At 46.1% G+C, this 24914-nt stretch overlaps 1 protein-coding gene across 3 annotated transcripts in view; it reads right to left on the bottom strand.

Annotated features, from left to right (window-relative positions):
* DLG5 (discs large MAGUK scaffold protein 5) overlaps nt 1-24914 on the bottom strand; it is a 183263-nt gene that overhangs the window by 54293 nt on the left and 104056 nt on the right. For all 3 annotated transcript variants that reach the window (XM_075535107.1, XM_075535108.1, XM_075535106.1), the window contains exons 6-13: nt 19699-19958; nt 16233-16545; nt 9841-10025; nt 8173-8298; nt 3456-3588; nt 2915-3042; nt 1296-1471; nt 890-993 (exon numbers count right to left, since the gene is read on the bottom strand). In XM_075535107.1, the coding sequence (XP_075391222.1) occupies nt 890-993; nt 1296-1471; nt 2915-3042; nt 3456-3588; nt 8173-8298; nt 9841-10025; nt 16233-16545; nt 19699-19958 (1425 nt within the window). The remainder of the gene's footprint in view (nt 1-889; nt 994-1295; nt 1472-2914; nt 3043-3455; nt 3589-8172; nt 8299-9840; nt 10026-16232; nt 16546-19698; nt 19959-24914) is intronic.

Raw genomic sequence — 24914 nt, 5'->3', positions numbered from 1 at the left:
TATGTACAAATGTGCTTGACACATGGATGGATGGATGGATTGTGGTAAGAGCTGTACGAGCCTCCAATAAAAAATAAAAAAAAGAAGAACACTCCCCACCACCTCCCCCAAAAAGGAGCTCCCGACACACGGAATCCGGGTCAGATAACCCCTCGGGTACAGAAATGGGCGGGTGGGGGAAGCGACGGGAGGAGAGGAGGGAGGGGAACTCATCACAATTGTCAACATGCAATCCCTGCTACCCAGGAGGGGAACAGCAGAAAGAAGAGTAAGAGATGGCGGTTGGTGCAAGACAGGAAAACAGTAACAATTTATCACTTATCAAGGGGTCACAAGGGTGGGAGCGGGGAGGGAGGGAAAAAATAGGAGCCGATACTAAGGGCTCAAATCGAAAGCAAATGTTTAGAAAATGATGACGGCAACACACGTACAAATAGGCTTGATGCTGTTGATGTAGGAAATGCTTTAAGAGCTGTAAAAGCCCCCAGTAAAATGATTAAAAAAATAAATAAATATAGAGATCATGTTTTAATATTTGAAAGTATACTCAGGTGATAAAAATTTATATGATAAATAGATATTGTTCTAATGATGCTTGCAGGTATAGAATAAAGTCCTGGAAAGAAACATATTAAAAATATTAAAGGTTATCTAACAGAGGTATCAGTATAAGCGATTTTCAGATTTCCCTCTCTAAATGTCTTCAGTATTTTCTACAGAAAGCATAAACATTTAATGAGGGGCAAAATCCGTTTTAAATAATCACACGTGACAATGCCTAAGACCAAGAAGAATATAAAAACGCAGTGTGGAACTTTCCCAAATTGCCCCAATGTCATTTAATTGCCCATTTGCAGAAGACAGACGTGGCCTCACCCTGGACACTTACCGCAACGATCCTATCCCCCACAGCGAGAGACCCTTCTTTGGAGGCAGGGCTTCCGGGCACCACGGCCGCAGCATACACTCCGTTCTCCAGACTGATCCCACTGTCTGCAACCACAAGCAAGCAGCAGCCATGGCGAGCCCCGCCCCGATCACCCCAGCGGTCCCACCCTGTGGTTACCCCATCTCGTTTTGTCGATAATTCATAAAAGCCAGGTGCACCCTGTCCAAACATCGGAAGGGTCAGATATATGTGCAATCTATTGGACTGAATCTAACATTCAGACAAGTAAGATGCAGGACAGATGGTCTCTAACAAGGAAAGCACACAGGCATTTTAAGATAGCAATGCCTTATCCGGGGAAGGATATACTCCTGAAAAGAGCCCTGTCCGTCTGGCAGCCTGCTACCTTTCTGTCCGCTCAGGTTAATGTGCAACGGCGTGACCACCTTGCTTCCCAGAGACTTCCTCCGCCGCACCACCATGTTGATGGCCCCGTCCCCATGGAGGAGGGCCTTCATGGCCTGCTTCTTGTCCTTGTTGAGGAGGTCCACGTCATTGATCCTCAGCAGCCAGTCGTTGACCCTGAGGAGGGCAAAACTGCACTGGTCTCATGCAGGTGTGAGACCGGCTGGCACCTCCAGTCTCAGAGGGTTAGACAGCAGGAGCCCAGACACACTCAGAAAGACCTCTTCTTCCAGGCTGTGTCACATTTCCATAACCATGTGACCCTGAACTAGCCCCTATGAACCTCAGTATCCTCACCTGCAAAATGGGTAATAACTACATCGTAGGGTACGGTGAAGTGTTTAAAAAATGATTTATATTAAATGCTTAAAGTGGTACTTAACACATTTTTCTCCCAGTTGCCAAATGAGTCAATCCCAACTCATTACAACTTCATTGGTTTCAGAGTAAAACTGCTTCACAGTTTTCCATCGTTGACTTGGGGGACGCAGGTTACTACCAGGCCTTTCTTCCAAAGCACCTTTGGGTGAGCTCAAACTTGCAACCTTCTGGTTTGCAAGCGAGCATATGTGCGCCACCCAGGAGTCCACTTAGCAAACAGTAAACCCTTCATAGTTGTCTTATCACTGCTACCAGGATGCTTCCTCATAGAAATACCGGATTATCTGGCAATGACTCTAGTTGCTATTTAACCACCCCCTGAGACAAGGAACACAGGACAAATAGGTAGATGCACACCCATGTTCATTAGAGCACCACCTACCACAGCAAGAAGAAAGAAATAAGCTAAAACTCCATCAGTGGCAGAATGGACACACTTTGGAACATACACACAATGGAATACTACGCATTGCTAAGGAATAATGATGAGACTCTTCATGACATGGATGGATTTGGAGGGCATCGTGCTGAGTGAAGTTAGTTCATTACAAGCACTTACCTATGTATTGGGAGACTACTACGAAGAGATAAAAACATCAAGAAACAGATTTTGAGGGTAACCAGGGGTGCTGGGGGAAAGGGACGTAGCTAGGGTAGCTAGGGGTTAACTTGGGTGAAGAGGAAGACAAGCGGGGGGAGGGGGAAGGGGCTGGAATATGGATGCCATGGGGAGGCGGATGAGTGGTTCAGGGTGTTTAACGCAAAAAACAACTAGGTGATCTATCAACACCCACCTAATTCACAATAAAAAGTTTTAAAAACTCAGAGGGAGGGAGGAAGAAAGACAGAGAGGGAGGGAGTGAGGGGAGAGGGAGAGAGAAAGAGTAATTAAGTGCAGGCACGTCTTGGGAGTGTCACAGACATGACCGGAGCCCTTTTCTAGCCAGAGCTACAGAAGACAGCATCCTGGGTGCCTGCAGAAAGCCAGACTCAGGGGTGACCAGCAGGCAGGAGCTTCCTTTCAGAACAATATTAGTAGTTGCACCTTCAGATCTCAGCCAGGAGCAGGCAGTCTCTCAGATTCCAGCATGTACACACCGAACTGCCACCTGGCTCCCGCTGGGCCTGGGCCTGTTTGCATCCGGTTGAAGAGGCTCATCTTCCCTCCTTGCCACATACCTGAGCCGACCATCAGCAATGCTCCCTTTGTCCACTTTAGTGACAAATATGCCACAGTCCCCTGGGAAACAGGGCTCGTTCACGCCTTCTGCCATATCAAACCCAAGCGTCTTCAAGTCAACATCCTCCTGTAAAGAGAGCAGCAGCACCTGTCACACCGCGCTGAAGACTCTGGGCTCTCAACTCCACACACTCACCCCAACATGGATGGCAGTCTAGCTGCTCGGTCTAAGGGCACGTGACCCCCAATCTGGGAGTCTATGGACTGCTGTGAGCTATCCCTTGGCCACTAAGGACATGCAAACATCTGCCTTTGCTTTCATGTATCGTGCCAGCAGCCATCATGTGACACAGGCCAGCACCCGTTGCAACCCCACTAGGATATGTGTGAGAAAGAATGGATTCAGACCCCAGGACCAAAGTAGAGGTGCCAAACGTGCACCCAGAAAACTGAGAGACATTGCAAGGAGGCCACATTTCTAGGCCAAAGTCTATACATTGGGGAGATGGGGGAGGGGGGTGGAATGCAAAAGCAGCACACCGTCTCTCTCTCAAACTCAACAACTTCTGTTTCCCATTCCATGGAGTCCGTGTCGATGGCTGAGTCATGGGAGCTGTGGGCCAGCAGCTGCCGGAACCGGGCCTCCTTTCCCAACTGGGATTCCATCTGCTCCCTGTGAACAGAAACAGCAAGACACAGCTGTTTCTACCTCTTCACGGCTGTAAGCCCGGCTGGGCCACCCCTGAGCGCCACACAGGGTCCTTCAACTCAGACCTCCTGCTGGTGCGTCAGGTGCTGCCAAGTTGGCCCTGACTGGCAGTGCCTGGTGCTGGGCCCTCCCTATGATCAGTTCCAGATTGGGCTGCTATGAACCAAAGGGTTTTCTTTTTATTTTTAATCATTTTATTGGGGCTCATACAACTCTTATCACAATCCATTCATACATCAACTGAGTAAAGCATCCTTATACATTCGTTGCCCTTATCATTCTCAAAATTTGCCTTCCGCTTAGGTTCCTAGAATCAGCTCATTTTTATTTTTTCCCTGCCCCTCACTCCCCACTCCCTCAAGAACCCTTGATAATTTATAAATTATTATCTTATCTTACACTGTCCGGCGTCTCCCTTCACCCACTTTCCTGTTGCCCATCCCCAGAGAAGAGGTTACACATAGATCCCCAAGATTGCTTCCTGTTTTCTACTCCCCTTCCCTCCCAGTATCGCCACTCTCGTTGGTCCTGAGAGGTTCATCTGACCTGGATTCCCTGTGTTTCCAGATCCCATCTGTACCACTGTGCATCCTCTGGTCTAACCAGGTCCGCAAGGTAGAATTTGGATCATGATAGTTGGGGGGAGGAAGCGTTTAAGAACTAGAGGAAGGCTGTGAGTTTCATTGTTGCTACACTGAACCCTGAGTGACTCATCTCCTTCCCACTACCCCTCTGCAAGGGATGTTCAGTTGTGTACAGATGGGCATTGGGTACCGATCACGTGCTCTCCTCATTCACGATATGATTTGTTTTCCCATGCCTTTGCTGTTTGAAACCTGGTCCCCTCGGCCCTTCATGATCGCACATGTTGGTGTGCTGCTTCCATGTGGGCTTTGTTGCTTCTGGGCTAGATGGTCGCTTGTTTACTGTCAAGCCTTTAAGTCCCCAGACACTATATCTCTCAAAAGCCTTCTTCACACTTGCTTATGCACACATTCGTCTTCGGCGTTTATGTGGGGAAGGTGGTCACACCATGAGGGTTTTTGTTCCTTGGTGTCTGCTCCCTGGTCCCAAAGGGTTTTCAATAGCTGGTTTTTTCTGAAGGATATTGCTGGTAGTCCTTCCTCATCAGTCTCAGTCAAGAATTTCCACTGAAACCTATTCAGCCAAATGCAAGCCTGAGAGTGGCTGCTGTTCATGAGGCTGCACTGGCCAGGCCGGAACCCGGGTCTTCCACAAATATGAGGAATTTTTACCGTGCGACATCAACGCCTCATGTCTTCCTACCTGCACATCATCAAGCACGTCTGAAGGCAGTGGTTCCATCTCTCTAACTCTTGCCCAACTACCTGGAGGTCAGCTCAAGGCTTCTTCATTTCCTATAGATTGTAATTGTGATTTTGACTGTTTGAAAAAGAAATTCAGAATTTCTCCTCAAATTGATATATAGGCTTATCATAAGTTTCATCAAATTCCAGCAAGATTGTTGGTAAATACACACAGGGCCATCCTGAAATTAATATGGAAAGGCTGAGGAGTTAACATAGTAAAAACAGGTCAGGAAATGGAGAGTGAACGTGGGAGGAATCACTCTGCCTGAGTGGTGTCGTGAAATTAAACTCTACTGTAGGAGAGTGAACGAGCCATCTAAGTGAGGAGTCAACGAAGTCCACACAGAAGAAGCACACCAGCTTGTGCGACCCACGGATGACAAGTACAAGATTCAAGTATGAGGAAAGGGAAAGTCCCAGAGCTCACACTGTGAACCCCAACTGGAGGAAGGCTACAGAGGAGCGTGGAAGTCAGAGTAAGTCACAGGCAAGTCCCCTCTAGCCACAGGCAAGGGTCTTGAGCAGCCTAAGTATCAGACAGAGATCACTGATACTTGGTCAGTGAACTTCCCTTTTGAGCCAACCTGAATTTGTTCTAGGTGCAAGTATTTCTTGCTTGTTCCATGACAAAAATTTCTTCCCTGGCTTTTTAAATATTGATGGTGCTCTTTTCTTTCTTACACATTGTGTATATTTTCATCTTTATATTATAATTACTATGTCCTTACTACTTTATTTCTTGGTTTTGTTTTTAATTGTTTCTGTTGGGGTTCCCAGTTTGCAAAGCACATAGGAGCGGATGCACAGAGATAATAACTGATACAAGGATTTATGGGGGGTGTAAGGAGTGGGTAGGACACAGAGATGGTGAGCGGATTTCAGGAGCAAAAAATGAACGTGGGAGTGGGGAGGGAGTACTAGAACTAATAGTGGTTACACAACTTTTTTAAAGCGATTTAACTATGGGGGGCAAAGTGTTCAAAAATTGTGGTAATGACTGCAATTCTTGATAGGGTTTAGCTATTAAATTGCATATGTGGATTATGTCTCAATAAAACTGGAAGAGGAAAAAAAGATGTACAGTTTCAACAAAGGCAGTTTCACTCTGTTCTATGGTCGCCGTGAGTTGTACTAGACCAGATGGCAGTGGGTTTGGTACTGATTTAACGGGAGGGGAGGTCAAAAGTATAGCTACAAATTCATTGAGAGCTTTATTAAAACAACAATGTCAGAATCGGAAGCTACTGTTTGTCAACAGATCTTCCATCTAGGACTATGCACTTCTGGAGGCAGGTACCCATCTCTCTCCTGACCTGAAAAACCCGGTGCTCATCAACGTGCACCAGATCCCCATGGCAGTGCGGGAGTCCTCAAAGGGCTCAGATCACGTTTCTTTTAAGTGTTCTTTGAGTTCTCAGAACAGACAGAAATCTAAAGGGCAAAATCAGGGTCGTGTGGTCAATAGGATAACGTTTCCTTTCCTAACTAAACTCTCATAGAGCATACCTTGGTACCCTTTAAGGATACACAGGGGCGTTGACGTGATAAAAAAATATGGCTCAGTGCAACTTCTCTGGCCTTTTTTCGCCAGTTTGTATAAAACTTTTTCCTAATAAGTTTCCAAGGAACAGGTTGACGGCACCTCTTCCAGACAGGTTTGTTTGTTCTGTTGGCCATGGCATCTCCAATGTTCTTCACCAACTCCATAACGCAAACGCATCACCTCTTCTAGGGCCTTCCTTATTCACTGTCCAACTTTCACGTGCACGTGAGGTGACTGAACCGACCACGGCCTGGGTCAAGGGCGCCTTCGTTTTCTAAGTGACATCCTTGCTCTTCACCGCTGTAAAGGTTTTGTGTTGTTTAATTACTTGGCTGCTGCTTCCGTGAGTACTGGCTATGGATCCAAGCAGAATGAAATCTTTGACCACTTCAATCTTTACTGAAGCCAGAGAAGGTCAGGCATAGCCCGGCCCCCGTGCTATTGTCTCAGCTCCACAGCCTGAAATTCCAGGCTCTGCATTGTAAGCATCTGCCTGTCACCGGGGCCTAGAGGTCCTCTTCAGTCTCCCCCAAGCCTGACAGCTTAGAAGAAAGGACGTGGGGATACAAATATGCGGAAGCAATAAAACAGAACTAACATTTCTGACCAGTTAGGCCTCCCCTGTCCAGGTAAAATGCAAAATCTGCTCTGGTGCCCGAAGCAGGCGGTCCAGGATTTACTTAATCTCATTCTGTCACTTGCTGGGGTTAAGGGGGGCCCTGAGGGAGCAACTCAGCTGCCATTTGACCTGCGACCCTAGGAGACTTTCCTATGAGAAGAAAAGCCCCAGAGCTTCTGAATGTTTTAACGAATCAGGAAGCCCATTGTCACAGGATGGGGGACTTTACTGACTGTAGGAGGAACAGGGAGATGGTAGTCCTGAACGCAGACACACACTCACATTCACGCACAGGTTCTCCCTGGCCCTCCCATTTCCCAGCTTAGAAAACTGCACAGAAAGAACAGACAACAGTCACTGTGGCTGAACTGCTAAGTCCTGTTCTAGAGGATGCTGGCAGATTTGAGGCTCTGCCGATGGCAAATTTTAAATGTTAATCTTTGTCTTTTCAACCCACTGCTTAAAGCCACCAAGTCTTAAATGACCCCTAGAAGCAATGCTATAACCAAGAGAGACTCTCTAACACCCCAAAGTCTCTTCCAAAAACACAGGCAGAAAGGCTGCCTTTCAAATAAATAAGCCACAACAGCAAATTAGATCCATTGACATTTGATTCCCAAGTGGCGCTGCCTTTGGGCCGTCTCCTCCTGTGGGGTGTGAGCACCTTGGGGGTGCACTGTCTGCCTAGGGTCTTTCCTGAGCCTGACTACACAGAGAATGTCCTCAAGGAATATCTATGGGATGAATGCATTGCCGACATGTCCCTTGCATCCCCCCAGCTTCCTGTGTGTCTTTTCACATGTGCAGGTACCATCACCAAGTGTTAACCAGAGGGCTAGTGCCATCTCCTGCCAGGTCTAAGAATTTCTAGTGAATATCCAAGATGGAGCAAGCATTCGGGCTCGTTCTAGTGACTGACAGAATAAGACACGGTGACTGGGCCAGATGGCCAGAAAGAGAGCAATCTGGTACCTTCAGGGATGCCTCCCCTTGACAAGAGGGGGTCACCCACTCCCATGCACACATCAATCATCAGTCAGGTGCTCTGGGCCTACTTGAGCTCCTTAAGCTCCCGACTGACGTCATTCTTCTGCTTGCGAGTGTCGTCCAGGCTACGTAGGGCCTCGGCCAACTCACTCACGGCTCGGTCCCGCTCCCGCCGCAGGTTGTCACACAGTGTCCTGGCAGAGAGGAGGCAGAAGGCAAGGTCATGCTAGGGACAGGTGAAGGGGGAGCTTATGAAGGGGCCTGCAGTGGATAACCTGGTGACCCCGCACACTCAGAAACCCCTGCCTTGCGCTAGGTAGAAGGAAAATTTGCGATTGGGGTGAGAGCACTCAGGCCAAACCATGCTGTGACAGAGGGGAACAAGAAGGACAGCGGCAGCCCGCAGGTTACTGGGCAACCAGTGCTGGCTAGCCAATGTCCAGCCCAGGACACTTCCCGCATCTCCACTCCTGGCTGAGGGGCTCCCCTGCATTCCTGCCAGACGCAGTCTTTTCTAGGGCTGCTTCTCCACTAGAGTGGAAGCACCCAGACAAGAGCCAGGTTTGCAGCGCTGAGTTCTGGGCAAACAATCTGCAGGAGAGGGTGGTTTGGGGCACCCCAAGACCTCCTTGGCTACAAAAGAGGCTGGGCCCCTGGCAGTAGGAATTGCAAACTGTCATCTGTACACCCAGATGGCTAGGCCTCCATCGCTACAGCCCCAACCCCGGTCAACTCCCCATCTGTTGACCACAGCCCAGCCTAAGGTGAAGCCTAAGGAAAAGACTGAAGAAGGGTCAAATGGGCCCACCAAGCCCTAAGCCCATCAGGGCTTCCCTGGGAAGGCTGCTCTCCACCTACCAAGCCTCACCACTCCATGTCTGCTCACCTCCCTCTCCTAGTCAGCCCTAGACATCAGCCTCTCCTCTGCAGGGCCTGCCTTCCCCTGGTAGCCTGACAGCCTCTCCTGGTTCTACTCCGGCATGGACGAAGTCCACACTCCTGGGTATACCTCTAGCGCTCTCACAACCTGACTCAGGGACCCTGCCCACCTCGCTCCCTAAGGACCTCCCCAGTGCATGCCACCCTCCAGCCACTCTCACTCCATGCTTGCCCTTCTGTTCCCCCAGTCCTTTGACACGCTTCCCTGCTTCCACCTGGAAAATGCCCACTCGTGATTCAAGTTCTAGCTCAACAGGCAGACTTCTCTGGCGAGACCGTCCCTAGCAGTTCCTTCAGTCCGCAAGGGCTTCTTGCAGGCACCCCTGCTGTGGCCTGGCCCACCGCCATGTCTGATCACCGGCTATGTGCCCTCTTCCGTGCACTTCCCTGCCCCGGGATGCTCCCGTGAGCGCCTTCCTCCCTGCTGCCCTGGGGTTGCCACGAACACTTTCCCCACCGCTCTGCCCTAGATTTGGCCCAGATCCCAAGGCAGCCAGCCCTCACTGGCATCGCAGGCATGTATCAGTCATTCCTGTCCTCTGTCCCCTTGCTCAAGGGATCTGAGGTGCCAGCACACCGTCGGCACCCAATGAGTACTGGCTGGAAGTCTCATCAGAAGCCCTCCACCGAGTAAATGCCAGCCTGAGACAGAGACGTGGAAGAGACAGACACAGGGACACTGGAAGGGGAGCTGGGGAGCAGCCAGAAGCCAGGAGTCTACACTGGCATACAAGGTGACCTAACCACCAGCCCACCTAAGCCACAGAAAGGGGGCCCAAGGGTGCAGGTGGCTTTACCGGATACTGTCTCGCTCTGCCACAATTTTGTCCCGTTCCTGGAAGGCCCAGTCCCGCCGACACTTGGCCACATCCACCTCCTGGAGAGCTTCCTTCAGTTCCTGGCACAGAGCCTTACACTGCTTTCGGAGGATTTCAACCTCCTTATTGGCTCGTCCTGCATCCACTGCCACTGTGTCCTTGATCTGGAGGGGAGGGGACAAACCGAAGGGGCTGTTTACAGAGTTCTCTGGCCCCAACTATCTCCCCACGCGCGTGAGGAGCTGGATGGAGAGTAAGGAACTCATACCCATAATTCATGCCAGCATAGCCACCCCTTTTGCACCCCACCCCCACATCCACAGTCAGACCAGGAGTACTGCGAGGTTAGGGTCGCAAGCCAAACTCATGAGCCTGCACAGCCCTGGACTGCAAGTCCCGCCTCTGCTCAACTGTAAGCCTCGGTGGCATAGGTGGACTGCCTCCTGTGCTACCCGCGTCACATGTTCGGATTGCCACTTACCTAGTTCACCCCTTCCCGAGAGCCCAATGCGGCTCTCAAAGAGCTGTTCGGATCAAATGCCATTATGTGCATGAAGCCGGGATACAGTGATAGGGGCAGACATCAGTTATACTTGAAACAGAAAGATAATAACTTTCCCTCCCTGTCTACAGCACTAGATTAAAAAAATAATAATAATAGATTTTATACTTGGGCATACTGGGTCATTTTTAAATAGGATACATCAGTATTTTTGTGGTGAAGTACTCCTTATCTTTGTTTATTGAAAAAGCAGAAATGAAGGTGCATCTTAACACCATCTTAAAGAATTAAATGCACGAGGGAAATTTCAAATAGAACTGTAGACACATGAATAGAAAATTCATTCTTTGTTCTTAAAAACGTGTAAGAGAGGGAGACAGCAGATGGTGTAAGATATGAAAATAATAATAACCTGTAAGTTATCGAGGGTTCACGAGATGGGAAGGGTGCAGGGGAAGGGGGAAATGGAACTGATACCTAGGGTTCAAGTAGGAACAAAATGTTTCCAAAATAATGACAGCAACATATGTACAAATGTGCTTGGTTCCATTGAAGTATGGATTGTTATAAGAGCTGTAAGCACCCCCAATAAAATTATTTATGACATCTTTTTAAACATGTGAGGGAAATTAAAAAAGACACCACAAATGTCTCTTTTAAGAATTCCAACTCCATGGATGTGCTTTATACAATTGATGTATGTATATGTATGGATTGTGGTAAGAGTTGTATGAGTCCCTAATAAAATGTAAAAGAAGAAAATTGAAAAAAATGATTAGGGCAAAGACTGTACAGATGTGCTTTATACAATTGATGTATGTATATATATGAACTGTGAAAAGAATTGTATGAGCCCCAATAAATTGTTAAAAAAAAAAAAAAAAAAAAAGAATTCCAACTCCAGTCCGTCCGGTTTTTCAGTTGCTGGATTGGAACCAACAAGGGAACAACTCCAGGAGCCTCCCCAGGTCACGGGGGGTGGGGGGGTGGGGGGGGTGGTCAGCTCTCTATCCAGCCTCAGAGCCAGGAGGTCCCAGGGCACATCACTGGCTGCCTTTGGTCGACTCAGAGTGGTGCTGTCCATGCAGCTAGCCAAACTGAAGAAAGAGCCAAGGACTTCAGTTCCAGAAGCACCCTGCTAAAGGGTTAGTGGTGGGCCTCTCCTCTCCTCCTGCTGTACTTCCAAGAGATTTCTGTCTCAATTGCCAGCAGACTTGATGCCCAGCCAATATCCTGTGCATAAACCCTGGAACTGGGCTTGGTGTTAAGGAGACAGTCTTAGGAAGAATGGAAGCACTGACACACCAACTCCCAAGGCTGAAGGAACACATACCAACAGAAGTCTCACGAGCCCACACTCAGGGAATTTGGACCTCTTCTTCACACTGCTTAGTGCTGTCCAGAAACCTCCCCGAGAGAATTTTTGCCTGCTCCAAGGTCTAATTCCCAACCAAACAGCCTCACTGCGCTATCCCAAGCTCATCCATACGAGACAATCCCCGACCCTCTGTCAATGACTGTCACTTTCAGTCTTTTGGGCTGTTCTTTCTTCCTCATTTGTTAAAGCATTGCCCCCAACAATTCAGTACTCCAGAGTTCAAAATATAAAAATGAATTGCTGGAACACTGCAGGGTACAAGATAGCCACACAAACATCAATTGGGCCCCTATACTGACAAAGAAAACTCTGAAAAGGGAATCAAGGAAAGAGTGCCATTTACGAAAGTTACACAAAAGATGAAATAACTACGGGAAAAATGACCAGAGAAATGAATAGTTGCACACATGAAACTACAAAACACTCCTATTAGAAACCAAAAGAGAATAAATGGGAAAATTTTCCATGTTCATGGTTAGGAAGATGTAACATGAAAATGTCAATACTATACAAAGCCAACTATAAATATATTGCCATCCCAATTCAGATTCCACCTTCATTCTCTAAAGAAATAGAAAAATGAATCACTAACTTTATATGGAAAGGAACGGGACTCAGGATAAGCAAAGCACTACTTAAGAAGAAGATCAGTACCTGACCTCAAAATCTACCACGCAGTCACAGGGGTCAAAGGAGCTGGTAATGATACAATGCGAGACACAGAGACCAATTAGAATACAGAACCCAGAAGTAAAAGTCATCCTCCTACAGACAACTGTTTTTTGACAAAGAGTTGAAATACATTAAATGGCAGAGTTTGTTCAACAATGGTGCCGCAAAATTTGTTCTATTTGCATTTGAATGAAGTAAGACCCTTATTTTACTTTATATACAAAAACAAACTAAAGGTGGACTAAAGACATGTAACCCAGAGAGCCATAAAGATCACCAGAAGCAACAACAAAGAAAACAAGGACAAACTTAAAGCCCTATTACATAGGCATGCACACACTATCAGACACAGTGACGAAACACATCCAGAAGAAGACAAAAGAGATGGCCAGGACTTTCCAAAAATCAGAAACTTGTGGGTCTGAAAATACTTAATTAAAAGAGTAAAAAGGAAACATACAGACTGGGGGGAAAAGTTTAGCAATGATATGTCAGAAAAGGGACTAATCCCTAAAATGTATGGAAAACGGCATTACCTCAATTAAAAAAAAAGACAAATTACCAAATTTTAGAATGAGCAGAGGACATTAAACAGATGGTTCGCCAAAGAAGACATTCAGGTGGCCAATAAACACATTAAAAATGCTCTAAACCACTAACCATTTGAGATATGCAAAGCGAAACAGCAATGAGACAGCACCTCACACTGGCATTGATCCAAAGTTAAAATATCAAAGACATAAAGCAAAGAGCGCTAGAGAGGGTGTGGAGCGAGCGGAACCCTTGTACACTGCCCGCAGGACTGCACAGGCATTGTGTAAAGTGCTATACTGCTCCCTCACCCAACAGGCAATAGAAGGATCGCGTGACCCAGCAATCCCTCTGCTCTGCTCAGTGTATGCCCTAAGAGAACAAGGAACAAAGTGCTAGTAGACATAAGCACACTCATGTTTACTGCAGCACTCTTGACAACAGCAAGAAGACGGAAACAATGTAAACGCCCATCAGTGGAAGAATGAATAAACCATCTTTGGTATATGCATACAATGGAATACTGTTGTTATTATGTTGTTCCTGCTAGGTGCAGTCAAGTCAGTTTCAACTCATAGCGACACTGTCTACAACTGAACCAGACTGCACAGCCTGGTACCATCCTCACAACGGCTTGGTCCAAGGTCTTCCTCTTTGTGATTCAATAAGTGAAACAGCTCATGGCATGAATGAATTTGGAAGACATGATGTTGAGTGAAGTTATTCAATCACGAAAGGACAAATATAAGACCATTGTTATAAAAGGAAAAAAATCAAGATCAAGGCATTCCACAGGAAAAGAAACAGGCTTTGACAGTTACCGGGGTAGGAGAGGAAAGGAGGGCAGAGGAAGTACTAGGGTAGCGGTAGGCTTGGGAAGACAAACAATCTGAAACCAAAAGGACATGGGAAAGAAGAAGGAAGACAGACACATTGGTAAAGTTGACAAATTGTTCAAGTTGTAGAATGCAAAACTGATCATCTGATCTGAAATGGTCATCTAATTTACAATGAATGATTTTTTTAAAATTGATAAAATGCAGAATAATTTTAAATTATCATGAACTCTAGGCTTTAGATCAGGCGTCCTCAAACTGCGGGCCCACAGGCCACATGCGGCCCGCTGAGGCCATTTATCTGGCCTGCCAGGTGTTTTTGCCCTGTTTGATTTTGTGCTTCAAAATAAGATATGTGCAGTGTGCAGAGTTATTTGTTCATAGTTTTTTTTTTAACTATACTCTGGCCCTCCAACGGGTCCGAGGGACAGTGATCTGGCCCCCTGTTTGAAAAGTTAGAGGACCCCTGCTTTGGAGACATGAAAGGTAGAAGGACCCCTAACATTATTGCTCCGAGATAATCTTTAAACCTTTGTGTTAACTACCATCAAGTGAGTTCTTACTCATAGCGACCTCACATACAACAGAGTGAAACACTGCCCGGTCTTGCACTGTTCTCACAATTAGTCTTATGTGGAGTCCACTGTTGCAGCCACTGTGTCCGTCCATCTTGTCGAGGGCCTTCCTCTTTCTCCCTGCCCCTCTGCTTTACCAAGCATGATGTCCTCCTCCAGGGACTGGTCTCTCTTGACATCATGGTGAGATAAAGTTTCACCATCTTTGTCTCCACAGAGCATTATGGCTGTACGTTTTCTAAAATGGGTTTATTTGCTCTTTTGGCAATCCACGGTGTTTTCAATATTCTTTGCCAGTACCATAATTCAAATACATCAAATGATTCCTCTCTGTCTTCCTTATTCAATGCCTAACTTTCACATGTATGTGAGGCAGCTGAAAAGATCATGGCTTGGGTCAGTCACACCTTAGACCTTAAGCCAGAACTATTCCCTGGAGTCTTAAAACTAAACTATATGAAAGATTCCCAAACTTATTTGGCTTATTGCCCCTTTTTAGAGAAAACAATTACCCTGACAATGAAAACCTTTTGTAATCTCGCATATAATCCAAGATAAAGAGTAGGGTTATGCTTTTACGCCACCCCATGGATCATTGCAGGGATACCAAGCGTGCAACGTCACCAACTTTGGGAAACACTGGTTTAGCTTCACTAATAAAAAAGGCCTACCTTAGCAGATAGACATTGGTCCTCCACTCAAGGACTCCCTCAACACAAAAACAATTTGTCCTACTAACAAGGCACTCTGTGATGTTCACCTTCCCAGCACAATCGCTGAAGACAAATGGGTGAATAAGCAAATGTGGTGAAGAAAGCTGGTGGTGCCCGACTATCAAAAGACATAGTGTCTGGGGTCTTAAAGGCTTGAAGGTAAACAAGCGTCCATCTAGCTCAGAAGCAACAAAGCCCATATGGAAGAAGCACACCAGCCTGTGCGATCAAGAGGTGTCAAAGGGATCAGGTATCAGGCATCAACAAAACAAAAAATCCTATCATAGTGAATGAGTGGGGAAGTGCATAGTAGAGACCCAAAGCCCATCTGTAGGCCACCGGACATCCCCTTACAGAAGGGTCTTTGGGGAGGAGATAAGCCAGTCAGGGTGTGATATAGCAACAATGAAACATACAACTTTCATCTAGTTCCTAAATGCTTCCTCCTCCCCCACTATCATGATCCCAATTCTACCTTACAAATCTGGTTAGACCAGAGGATGTACACTGGTACAGATAGGAACTGAAAACACAGGGAATCCAGGGCAGATGATCCCTTCAGGACCAGTGGTATGAGTGGTGATACTGGGAGGGTAGAGGGAGGGTGGGTTGGAAAGGGGGAACTGATTACAAGGATCTACATATGATCTCCTCCCTGGGGGACAGACAACAGAAAAGTGGGTGAAGGGAGATGCCGGACAGGACAAGATATGACAAAATAATAATTTATAAATTATCAAGGGTTCAGGAGGAAGGGGGGAGCGGGGAGGGAGGGGAAAAATAAGGAGCTGATGCCAGGGGCTTAGGTGGAGAGCAAATGTTTTGAGAATGATGAGGACAATGAATGTACAAATGTGCTTTACACAATTGATGCGTGTATGGATTGTGATAAGAGTTGTATGAGCCCCTAATAAAATGATTAAAAAGAAGAAGAAACTGTCTAAAGTTGACTGTGGGGAGGACTGCACAACTCTTCTTGATATGACTGATCTATTGAATTGTAGGATATGAATCATATGCCAATAAAATATATAATTAAAAAGAGAAAACTGCATTACAGCTAAGAGGGATCCTAAGCCAAACACCATGCATTGTACAGCCTCTTTCTCCCTCCCCACTTCATGAGACGCCACAAGGCTATGTGCCCCTCTGCCACCAGCCTACCTGCCGCAGTGCTTCCATCTCTTCGTTGACAGCCTTCTTTTCTGACGTGCTGCTCTTCAGCTTGGATTCAGCCAGCTCGACCTCCGTCTGCAGCTTGTCCAGCTCCGAGATAACTTGGTCCCGCTCACTCATGATGAGCTTGTACTCGCTGTAGACCGCATCCCGCTCCTCCTTGTATTTCTCCGACTCCTTGGCAGTCTTCACCTGTGCACTCCGCAGCTCTGTCAGCTCCGACTGCAGCAGCTCCATCTCCCACCGCAGGTCCTTGTTCTGGGCTGTGGCCTTGGTCAGCTCATGATGGATCACTTCGAACCTGGAGACGAAAGGTACTGCAGGGTAGGCAATGCCCTGCCAATCAGCTCTGGACTGCTCGACTGTCCTGACTGGTCCAGCAAGAGGGCTCTGTGGGGTCATTCTCCCGTCCTCCCATGAGAGCAAAGTCACACAGGACATGCTCCCTGGACCTAGAATTTTCTCAGCCTCCTACAAATACAACAAATTAAACTGAGGATTTTATCTCCTCGGCTACATTAGAAATAACATCTTATTTCTTCCACAACTGGACTACATCCTCTATTTTTTAATTATTATAATTTTTTAGTTCAACCACCTCATTTACAGAAACATATAATAAGGTTTTGAGGTGGCAGGCTAGGAAGCACTTTCTGAGCAGTATGGCTCAAAGTGTGTTCCTTAGGGTGCCAATGAGGCAGTAGTCCCATTAAAAAGTGTTTTCTACCAGTGACCTGCTGAGGCCCCTCTTGGAGAACCCTTCTGTACAATACTAGTATGAAGGCCCTGACAAATCCCACAACTAAGAAACCTGCCTGTGTCTGATTCAGCACTTACCAAATCTTCTCATCTAGAGAACAGCTTTTTCACGTGAAGCTGAGGAATACTTCGGAGAACTACTGTTCAATAGGAATGTTCCTGACAACATCCTTTTGAGGGCGGGCACCACATTTCAAAAAATTATATATCTTAACACCAAATGCCATTGAAGAAAGAACAATGCCCCAGACAATGGGCTTCCCTGTTTGCTAGGTGGAGGCTAACACAGAGAAGAAAGGCTGTGGGAAATCTAAAGCACAAGATGCTCGGAACGCACGAGTGGTCTAGATACGGGGAAAAGGAAATATTCTGAACTTCTGTGATGTTTCATTTTATGTCTCGACTCCATTATATCAGGGTTCCTAGTAGTTTGAAGAAAATACTGGTCTAACTAATGTTGAGAAGGACATGTAACCCTTTGGGTTCTGAATAAGATACATTCCTGAATATGTCTTTAAATCGGATGTATAGGTCAGTCAGAACAGATACATATGGTTCTTATTTAGCCTCACTTTAGTGCAGTCTTTTCAAGTGTTTTCCTAGGGGGTGCTGGAAGAATCCAGATACCTACACTTGATTCTGGATTATGGGCTATAGTATGAAAGTTTTGTTAAAAAGTTATCTGATTAATTTTTTTCTCTCCTGAAAAGGGAACAGTAGGCCAAATCAGTTTGCTTTAGTGTAAGAAAAGGCTCAAAGTCCTTTTAATTATTTAAACGCTGAGTTTGCAAGTAAATAGATTGTGATAAAGAATTTGTTTCAAAAAAAAAAAAAAAAGAATTTGTTTCAAGCAGTGGTTGCTTCAGGATTCAAGGATGCCTTGTGATACCATGCTTAAAGTACTCTCAGCCACTACCTGAAAGGTAGGTGGCTTGAACTCACCAGCCACCCTACAGGAGCAAAACGTGGCAGCCTGCTCCATAAAGAGAGAGAGCCTGGGAAACCCGGAGGGACAATTCTCTTCTGTCCTATAGGATCACGGAATCAGATTCAGCAGGGGTGTGAGTTTGAGTTTGTGTTTTCATTGTTGTACGGTTGGTTCAATCATTTCAAAGTGAGAACAACTTTATATAACATTAATGAAGGACTTCAAAGATGATGGCATATCACACTCGAAGACAGGGGCCGGCTGACTGCACCACAATGAATATGGCAGCTCTCCACAATTCTACTACAAATCCAGCATCTTACAACCGGTTCCTGAAAGGCTCCCTATGCCTCTTTGAGTCTCTCAGTATAAGCCTTCAACCCATAATTTTCAGTAGTGTTTACTGTTCCGGTTACCATGATAAATCACTCAAATGGTAAAGATTCTAGTCTATCCTGTTTTGCTTCATTAGCCACGAAAAGCCCAGTTTGAGGTCCTGCAATAAAGGGCGCATAGGAGTTGTCCCTAAGTCAAATGTTCATAACCCAGGGACTGTCTACGGTGGCATATGATTAAATCAGTTGGTCTTAGATATTACCTTGCTCTACTAGATAGATTATATTGGCCTATATTAATGTGATGTGATCAGTTGAAGTCATACCAATGTAGTATGTATCCTAAACCTAGTCTGAGATAAAATGCCAGAACAGACACAGAGATATATATTCAGTAGAAAACAGACAACATGTACGGACTGGTGTAGTGGTTATGCACTGGGCTGCGATCCACATGGTCAGCAGTTCAAAACCACCAGCAGTTTTGAGGGAGAAAGACTGGGCTTGTGACTCCCAGTTACAGTCTTGGAAACCCAGAGAGCATTTCCAAGAGGCAGCAGTGACTTAAGGAGAGCGAGTTTTGTTCTTGAGTGATTCACCAACAGTATTAAAAGCTCCCCAACATTCTCAGCCTCTCGGGTTTTTAGGATACTGCTGATCCAGTCATTGTCTGCGCTGCTGCCCTGCAGGGAACCAGCATAACTTTGTGAGTCTGAAGAAACACGCCTCGAGGCAGTAGTCCTAGCACGAGAGCTCACTCCGGATATGTGTGTCCCCTATAATGCCTTTAAATCTTCTCATTTGAAATTAGAAGTATCAAATGCCTTCTGATCTGAAAAAGAAATCTCCCCTGTGAAAACACATGGTATGAACAAAAAGAAAACACAAAAACTCAAAATAGAAAACAATTCAGTCATAAAAGAACACCCAGGGCAACTAGCAGACACTCGAAAGCAGAAGTTCACGGGACGCAGTTCCACAGGTGAGACCCTGATGCAGACTTGTAGCCTCCACAACTATCAGGTAAACGGGGGCTCTTTACAGCTGCCTGCTTACTGCCTTTGACCACAGGAGCAGTGGGCAACCCAAATTCAAACTCTCACGGCATGGGTTGGTTCCCGCTCGCGTGCCCCTCGAGGACAGGCTAGAACTACGGAAATAGAAAGACCCGTTTTTCTGTTGAGAAGCAGCTGGTGGTTCCCAACTGCTGACTTTGTAGTTAGCACCCCAACTAAGTGAGTGGCCAAAAAATGTTTTCTGGGAACATTCCTGACTTTTTACATTATTATTATAAAGCTTGTGGTTCCTTTACTCCTTGGAAGTGGCTGGGACTGTGGTCAACAACCACAAGCCCACACAGAAGGGAGCCCAGCAGAAGGTTCGCCAACACATTTCCAAGAGCAGGCGGCAGGCAAGCCCCTCTGGCGCCTACCTCCGCAGGGAGAGGGCGCACTGGTGCTGCAGCTGGATGGCCGTGTCCCTCTGCTGGGTGAGCATTTCGGCCTGCTTCTGCAGGCGCTGGTTCTCATCCTCCAGCTGCTCCAGGCGGCTCAGGTCTGAGTTGTGCATGGCCACTTTCTCGCTGTACCGCTTCCGCAGGGCGTCATAGTCTTTCTTCACCACCTCCAGCTTGTCCATGGCCGTGTCATACAGCTTGTTGAGGATCTCCGATGACCCGTTGTGCTTCAACACCTGGAAAGCACAGTCACAGTCACCAAAGGCCCGGGGCTGAGGAAGGGGCAGATCTTGTACTCTTTAGTCTATCTAGGACTGTGGAAGCCTCTGGTCTGACTCTCCAAGTGCTGAGCTACCCTGGGCTGATTTATTCTGTCATTCTGTCATTCACTCACATACACACACACACACACACACACACACACACACACACACACTCAGGCTTGTGAAGAAAAGAGCACAACATGCCAGAAAGTCCCATCTTAGAAAGTCTACAGGCAAGGCCAAACCATTTCCTCCACTGATATACAACCTTCCCTGAATAAGAAGAGTAGCTCACCGTGTCTAGACTCTATGTAGTGCCTAGACTATATATTTATTCAACACTGGGTCCCTGGAATTTCAGTACATGCTCGGTAGGGGTGCCTACATGACCAGCCCCCAATAAAGCCCTAGGCACTGGGTATCAATCTATGGGCTTCCAGGGTAGACAGCACTGCAACACCTCACACATATTGACCAAGTGTATTACTGGAGAACTGAGGAGTGCCCTGGCTGACTCCACAGGGAGAGGGCTCTTGGTTTCTTCTGGATGTCACCCTCTGCATCTTTTCCCTTTAAAGACCTTGCTCTATCCTGTCACTCTATTAAATCTCAGCCATGAGTACAATTACATGTGGAATCCTGTGTCCTCCTAATCACTCAGAGGAATGGCTGGATCCTGACAAAAACACTCCTGTAAATGCCGATGATGTTGAACAAAACAGGACCTGATATCCTAGTGGTAGAAAGAAAATCATACTTTCAAAGCACGATAAAGGCCTATCAAAAACATTAAAATCAGAATACAAGAATGGTCTAGAGAGATGTTTAAGCAGCAGGTGGAAAGTTGTGAGAGAGAAGCCTCTTTGAAAAGGTGATTTCTGATCCAAGTCCAACATGCAACCGCAACCACTACACAACCAGGGCTAACTCACTGTCATCTAGTAGATTCTGACTTGGAGTGACCGTACAGGACAGGGTAGAACTGCCCCTGCACACTTCTGAGACTGTAACTCTATACAGGAGTAGAAAGCCTCATCTTTCTCCTGAGAATGGGGCTGCTGGTTTCAAACTGCTGACCTTGCAGTTAGCAACCCAATGGGTAACCATTTGATGCATATAATAAGGAACAGCAGCCAAGAGAATGCCAGGCAGCGGAGAGCAAGTACAAAGGTCCTGAGGCAGGAGTCAGCAGATGTTTGTTCCAAAGACAAACCAAGGGACAAAGCAGTGAGTGGCGCCCACTGAATGAAGGGGAGAGGACAACGAAAGATGTAGAAGTGGGTATATTATAGCTTCATGGCTCACAGGCTGACTGTACCCTGAAGTGGAGGCTTAGCAAGAAAATGGTATAGTCAGATTTACAGGTACTAAGACTCCCTAACCACTCCATGGGAGAAGATGGTCTACTCCCATGAAACTTTACATCTCAGAAGCCCATATGGGGGAGCTGTGCATCAGAATGGACTCAAAGGCAGAGGGAGCGTGGATTGGGAGGTTCGTGGGGTGCTGTTTAGGGTAAGAAATGGGGGGAATACACACCGGAAGATAAGTTAAGATGATGTCATGTGACTTAGGGACTTCTGTTGAGTACCCAGGGGTATCTGAGACCTGGGGTGAGTTCTGGGGTTCTGTTTCCTATTTGAAAGGCAGGCTTCAACAGGAAAAGTTCACTTCGCCCTTCCAGCTCCACAGCCCAGAATTATCTGGCTTATTCGTGTGGACTCAAGTATCAGAAGATCTTCACAGCCCAAGAAGCCAGAAGCTGGGACACTGGAGGCAGGGTCACCCCCAGTCATTCTCTGTGCTAGGTGGGCAGATCGTGGGCAAGGCTGGAAGGGGGAAAACAGAAGCAAAGAGGGAGGTGAAGCCATCATTTCCTTTATCAATAGATTGTCAGCACAAAGAGGGCTGGAGGGCAGAAAAGATACAGTTTCAAAAGGAATTTCAGAAAGGAATTCCCACCACAGGGAGGGGGAATGAAAAAATAAAAGGCATGAACTGAGATGGGCAGGAGATGCACCCAGCTCCCAAAAATGACCAAACTGACCCCAGCGTTCTGGCCAGGTCACAAGGTCACAGCATAAACTTGGGCTGGGTTCACATTACCTGTAAAGGGGAGGTACACAAGAAGCCTGCCAATCATAGGTCTACCATCAGCAGCACTATAGAAATTTTCTACCCAGAGGGGGGATGAGGAGCTGATATAAGGGCTCAAGCAGAGAGCAAAGGTTTTGGCAATGATGGTGGCAACAATGTGCAAATGTACTGACACAATGGATGGATTGTGATAAGGGTTGTACGAGCCCCCAATAAAATGATTTAAAAAAATTTCCATCCAGCAGTGTGCTCTCAGACTAACTGAAACACTCAATCATGTCAGATGTAGCCATTTAATAAACATACTCGCTCAGTTTGAACCTTTTCCCTGTATCTTACCTGGATTCTTCTTACAAGCCTGACAAGAACTGAGAGAAGAGGTCTGAAGCCTCCAGGCCCGCTCTGGTAACACAACTACGGAAGGGGCACAAGAGGGAGCTGAGCATCCCAACCCTGGGCATGAGGCCCCGGGTCACAGGAAGTTAGAGCAATCTTGAAAACTCACCTCCTGAGCAACTGTCTGTGTTGTTTTTTTGAAAAGAGGATCATTTCTTTCCAAGGAGATTTCCCAAGATCATCAAAATACAAAACTTATATAAAAAGAAGTACCTGGGGACTACATGGTTAGTTAAATCTTCATTGTCTTACAAAAACACTTTTTATTATAAGCCTGAAGAGTCAGAAAGCCACGGAGCCAGCCCCCTTGACTATTTAAAATATTTTCCCTAAAAAAAAAGCAAAATAGCTTCCCAACAAGAAAAGGCCAGCAAATAATGTAACCAAAGGTTAAGTACCCACTGCTCACCTCTGATCAATCTTAAGCATTTTGTCACGTGTTCCAAGGCCTTTGCTAAGGAAACGTGACCCTGCTTTTGTTAATGCCCTCAGGGCACCACACTCGGTGCCCATTTCTCGCCATTTCCTTCGGAACTCTGAAGTGCCTTCTGCGAACGACATTCTTTATATCGCCACATTTTTTCACAGGGCGTCAGACTACTTATATACAATTGGGCGATGCATCTCTTTTTATTCAGTGCTGCTTTTGAGCTTTAGCTGGGTCGACAGAAGGAAGACTGTACTATTCTTTTCTGATGGGCATACTGTCTCCATTTGTTCTGCTATTTTGTACATGTTTGTTCGCACACATTTGTAACTTTCTAGTTTACCTTTTTTCCAACTGTGATAACAACAAATATGGAAAAACATCTGCCATTTCAATAGTTTTATGTGTACAATTTAATAACATTAATGGCATGTGTCCTTTGTATAGCCATTCCTAGTCCATTGTTAAATGTCCCATCACCCTTAACAGAAACACCGCGATCCCTACCTAAGCAATCCTGCACCACCACCCCGCCCTTTACTGACCACTCCTGGTAATCACTAATAAACTTTGGTCACTAAACAGTTGCTTACTCTAGATACTTTGCATAATAAAGTCAGACTACTTTTTTTCCTTTTATGACTACTAATTTCACTCGGTTTAAGGTTCACCAAGTTATAACATGTATTAAAACTTTATGTCTCTTTGTACCTATGTAACTTTCTGAAATCCAAATGAGTGTTAACTCTTTCTTTGGGGTGGAAACCTAGATTAGCTATGTCTTGGGGTTTGTACTTTTGTTAGACAGGGTTCTTTAGAGAAAAAAACAAGGCATATATATATATATATATATAATGAAGGCATACAGCAGCTAATTAGTCCACACAGCAGTACAGAGGGCTCGGTTCAATTCACTTCCGTGAAACAGTTAATGTACTGGAAGTCCTTCAACTCATGAGGGCTGCTGTATCCAAGGTCAAGGAAGCAGACAGCTGAGTCTTCCCTAGGGCAATACATGCAGTCCCGCCACAGGCCACAAACAGCAGGGCGAGTCACCAATAGTTAGCAAGCAGACAGGATCCAACAATCCCAAGCTCAAGTGATATATTCGCCAGCAGCATGACGAAACAGGTCTCGAAGGAACCTCAAGTCTAGTAATACAATCCATGGGTTGGGTGTCCCACGAGTAGTGTAGCTCACAAGTTGAGGCAAAGAACTAGCTAAGGCAGCTGCATGCTGGTCCAATCATCAGAGAGCAAGAGAGAAAGAGGCAGGTTTGCCGAACCATTTATCTCTTTGCCCTCCAATCAAACTGTGACCTATTAATCCCACATGTTCTTATTGGCCAAGTTGGCACAATATACCTACCTATCACAGTATTTTTTCACATTTACTAGATAATAACCAAGAGGTTATATCAATTTATAGGCCCATTGGCTTCAGGTAAGAGTTCTGAGGCTACATTCACCAACACATCCTCTCTCAGTTTTCATCAGATCAGAATGTTTCAATTATTGTCAATATATATTTTTAAAACTTGAATTCCTGATAACTAGGAAGATCAAGAAATTTTTCATTTATTGGTTAAATATTTTCCTAATCACTTCCACACTGTTTCTGCCACAATTACCTCCACAACCAACTGCTCCACAGCAGAAAACCCTGAAGGTCTTGTGTACTCTGAGGTGAAACCTATTCCCTCGTAACTTCTAGCCTTTGCTAGTTATCCTAGGCCGGGAGCTAACTAAGGAATCCTTTCCCATAGTCACAGAAGTGCTCCCCTGACCCCAACCACGTCAGCTTGTCTCTATATGCAGAGCTCAGATGAAGTCCTTATCATGTAAGTGACAGTCTCCGAAAATGCAGGGACACGGCTTCAGTTAAGATCAGAGAACTTGAAAAAAACCATTCATAACAGGAGCGTGCCGGGTGTCTGACCTCACTCACGCTCCCGAGGGGCGAAGAAAGTCACGGTTAACATTAACAGCCGAGGGTTGATTGCAATCCGG

This window comes from Tenrec ecaudatus, chromosome 16 (assembly GCF_050624435.1).
Source record: "Tenrec ecaudatus isolate mTenEca1 chromosome 16, mTenEca1.hap1, whole genome shotgun sequence".
Classification (NCBI taxonomy): Eukaryota; Metazoa; Chordata; class Mammalia; order Afrosoricida; family Tenrecidae; genus Tenrec; species Tenrec ecaudatus.
Note: the sequence above shows the minus strand (reverse complement) of the source record. Positions and strands in the feature narration are given on the sequence as shown.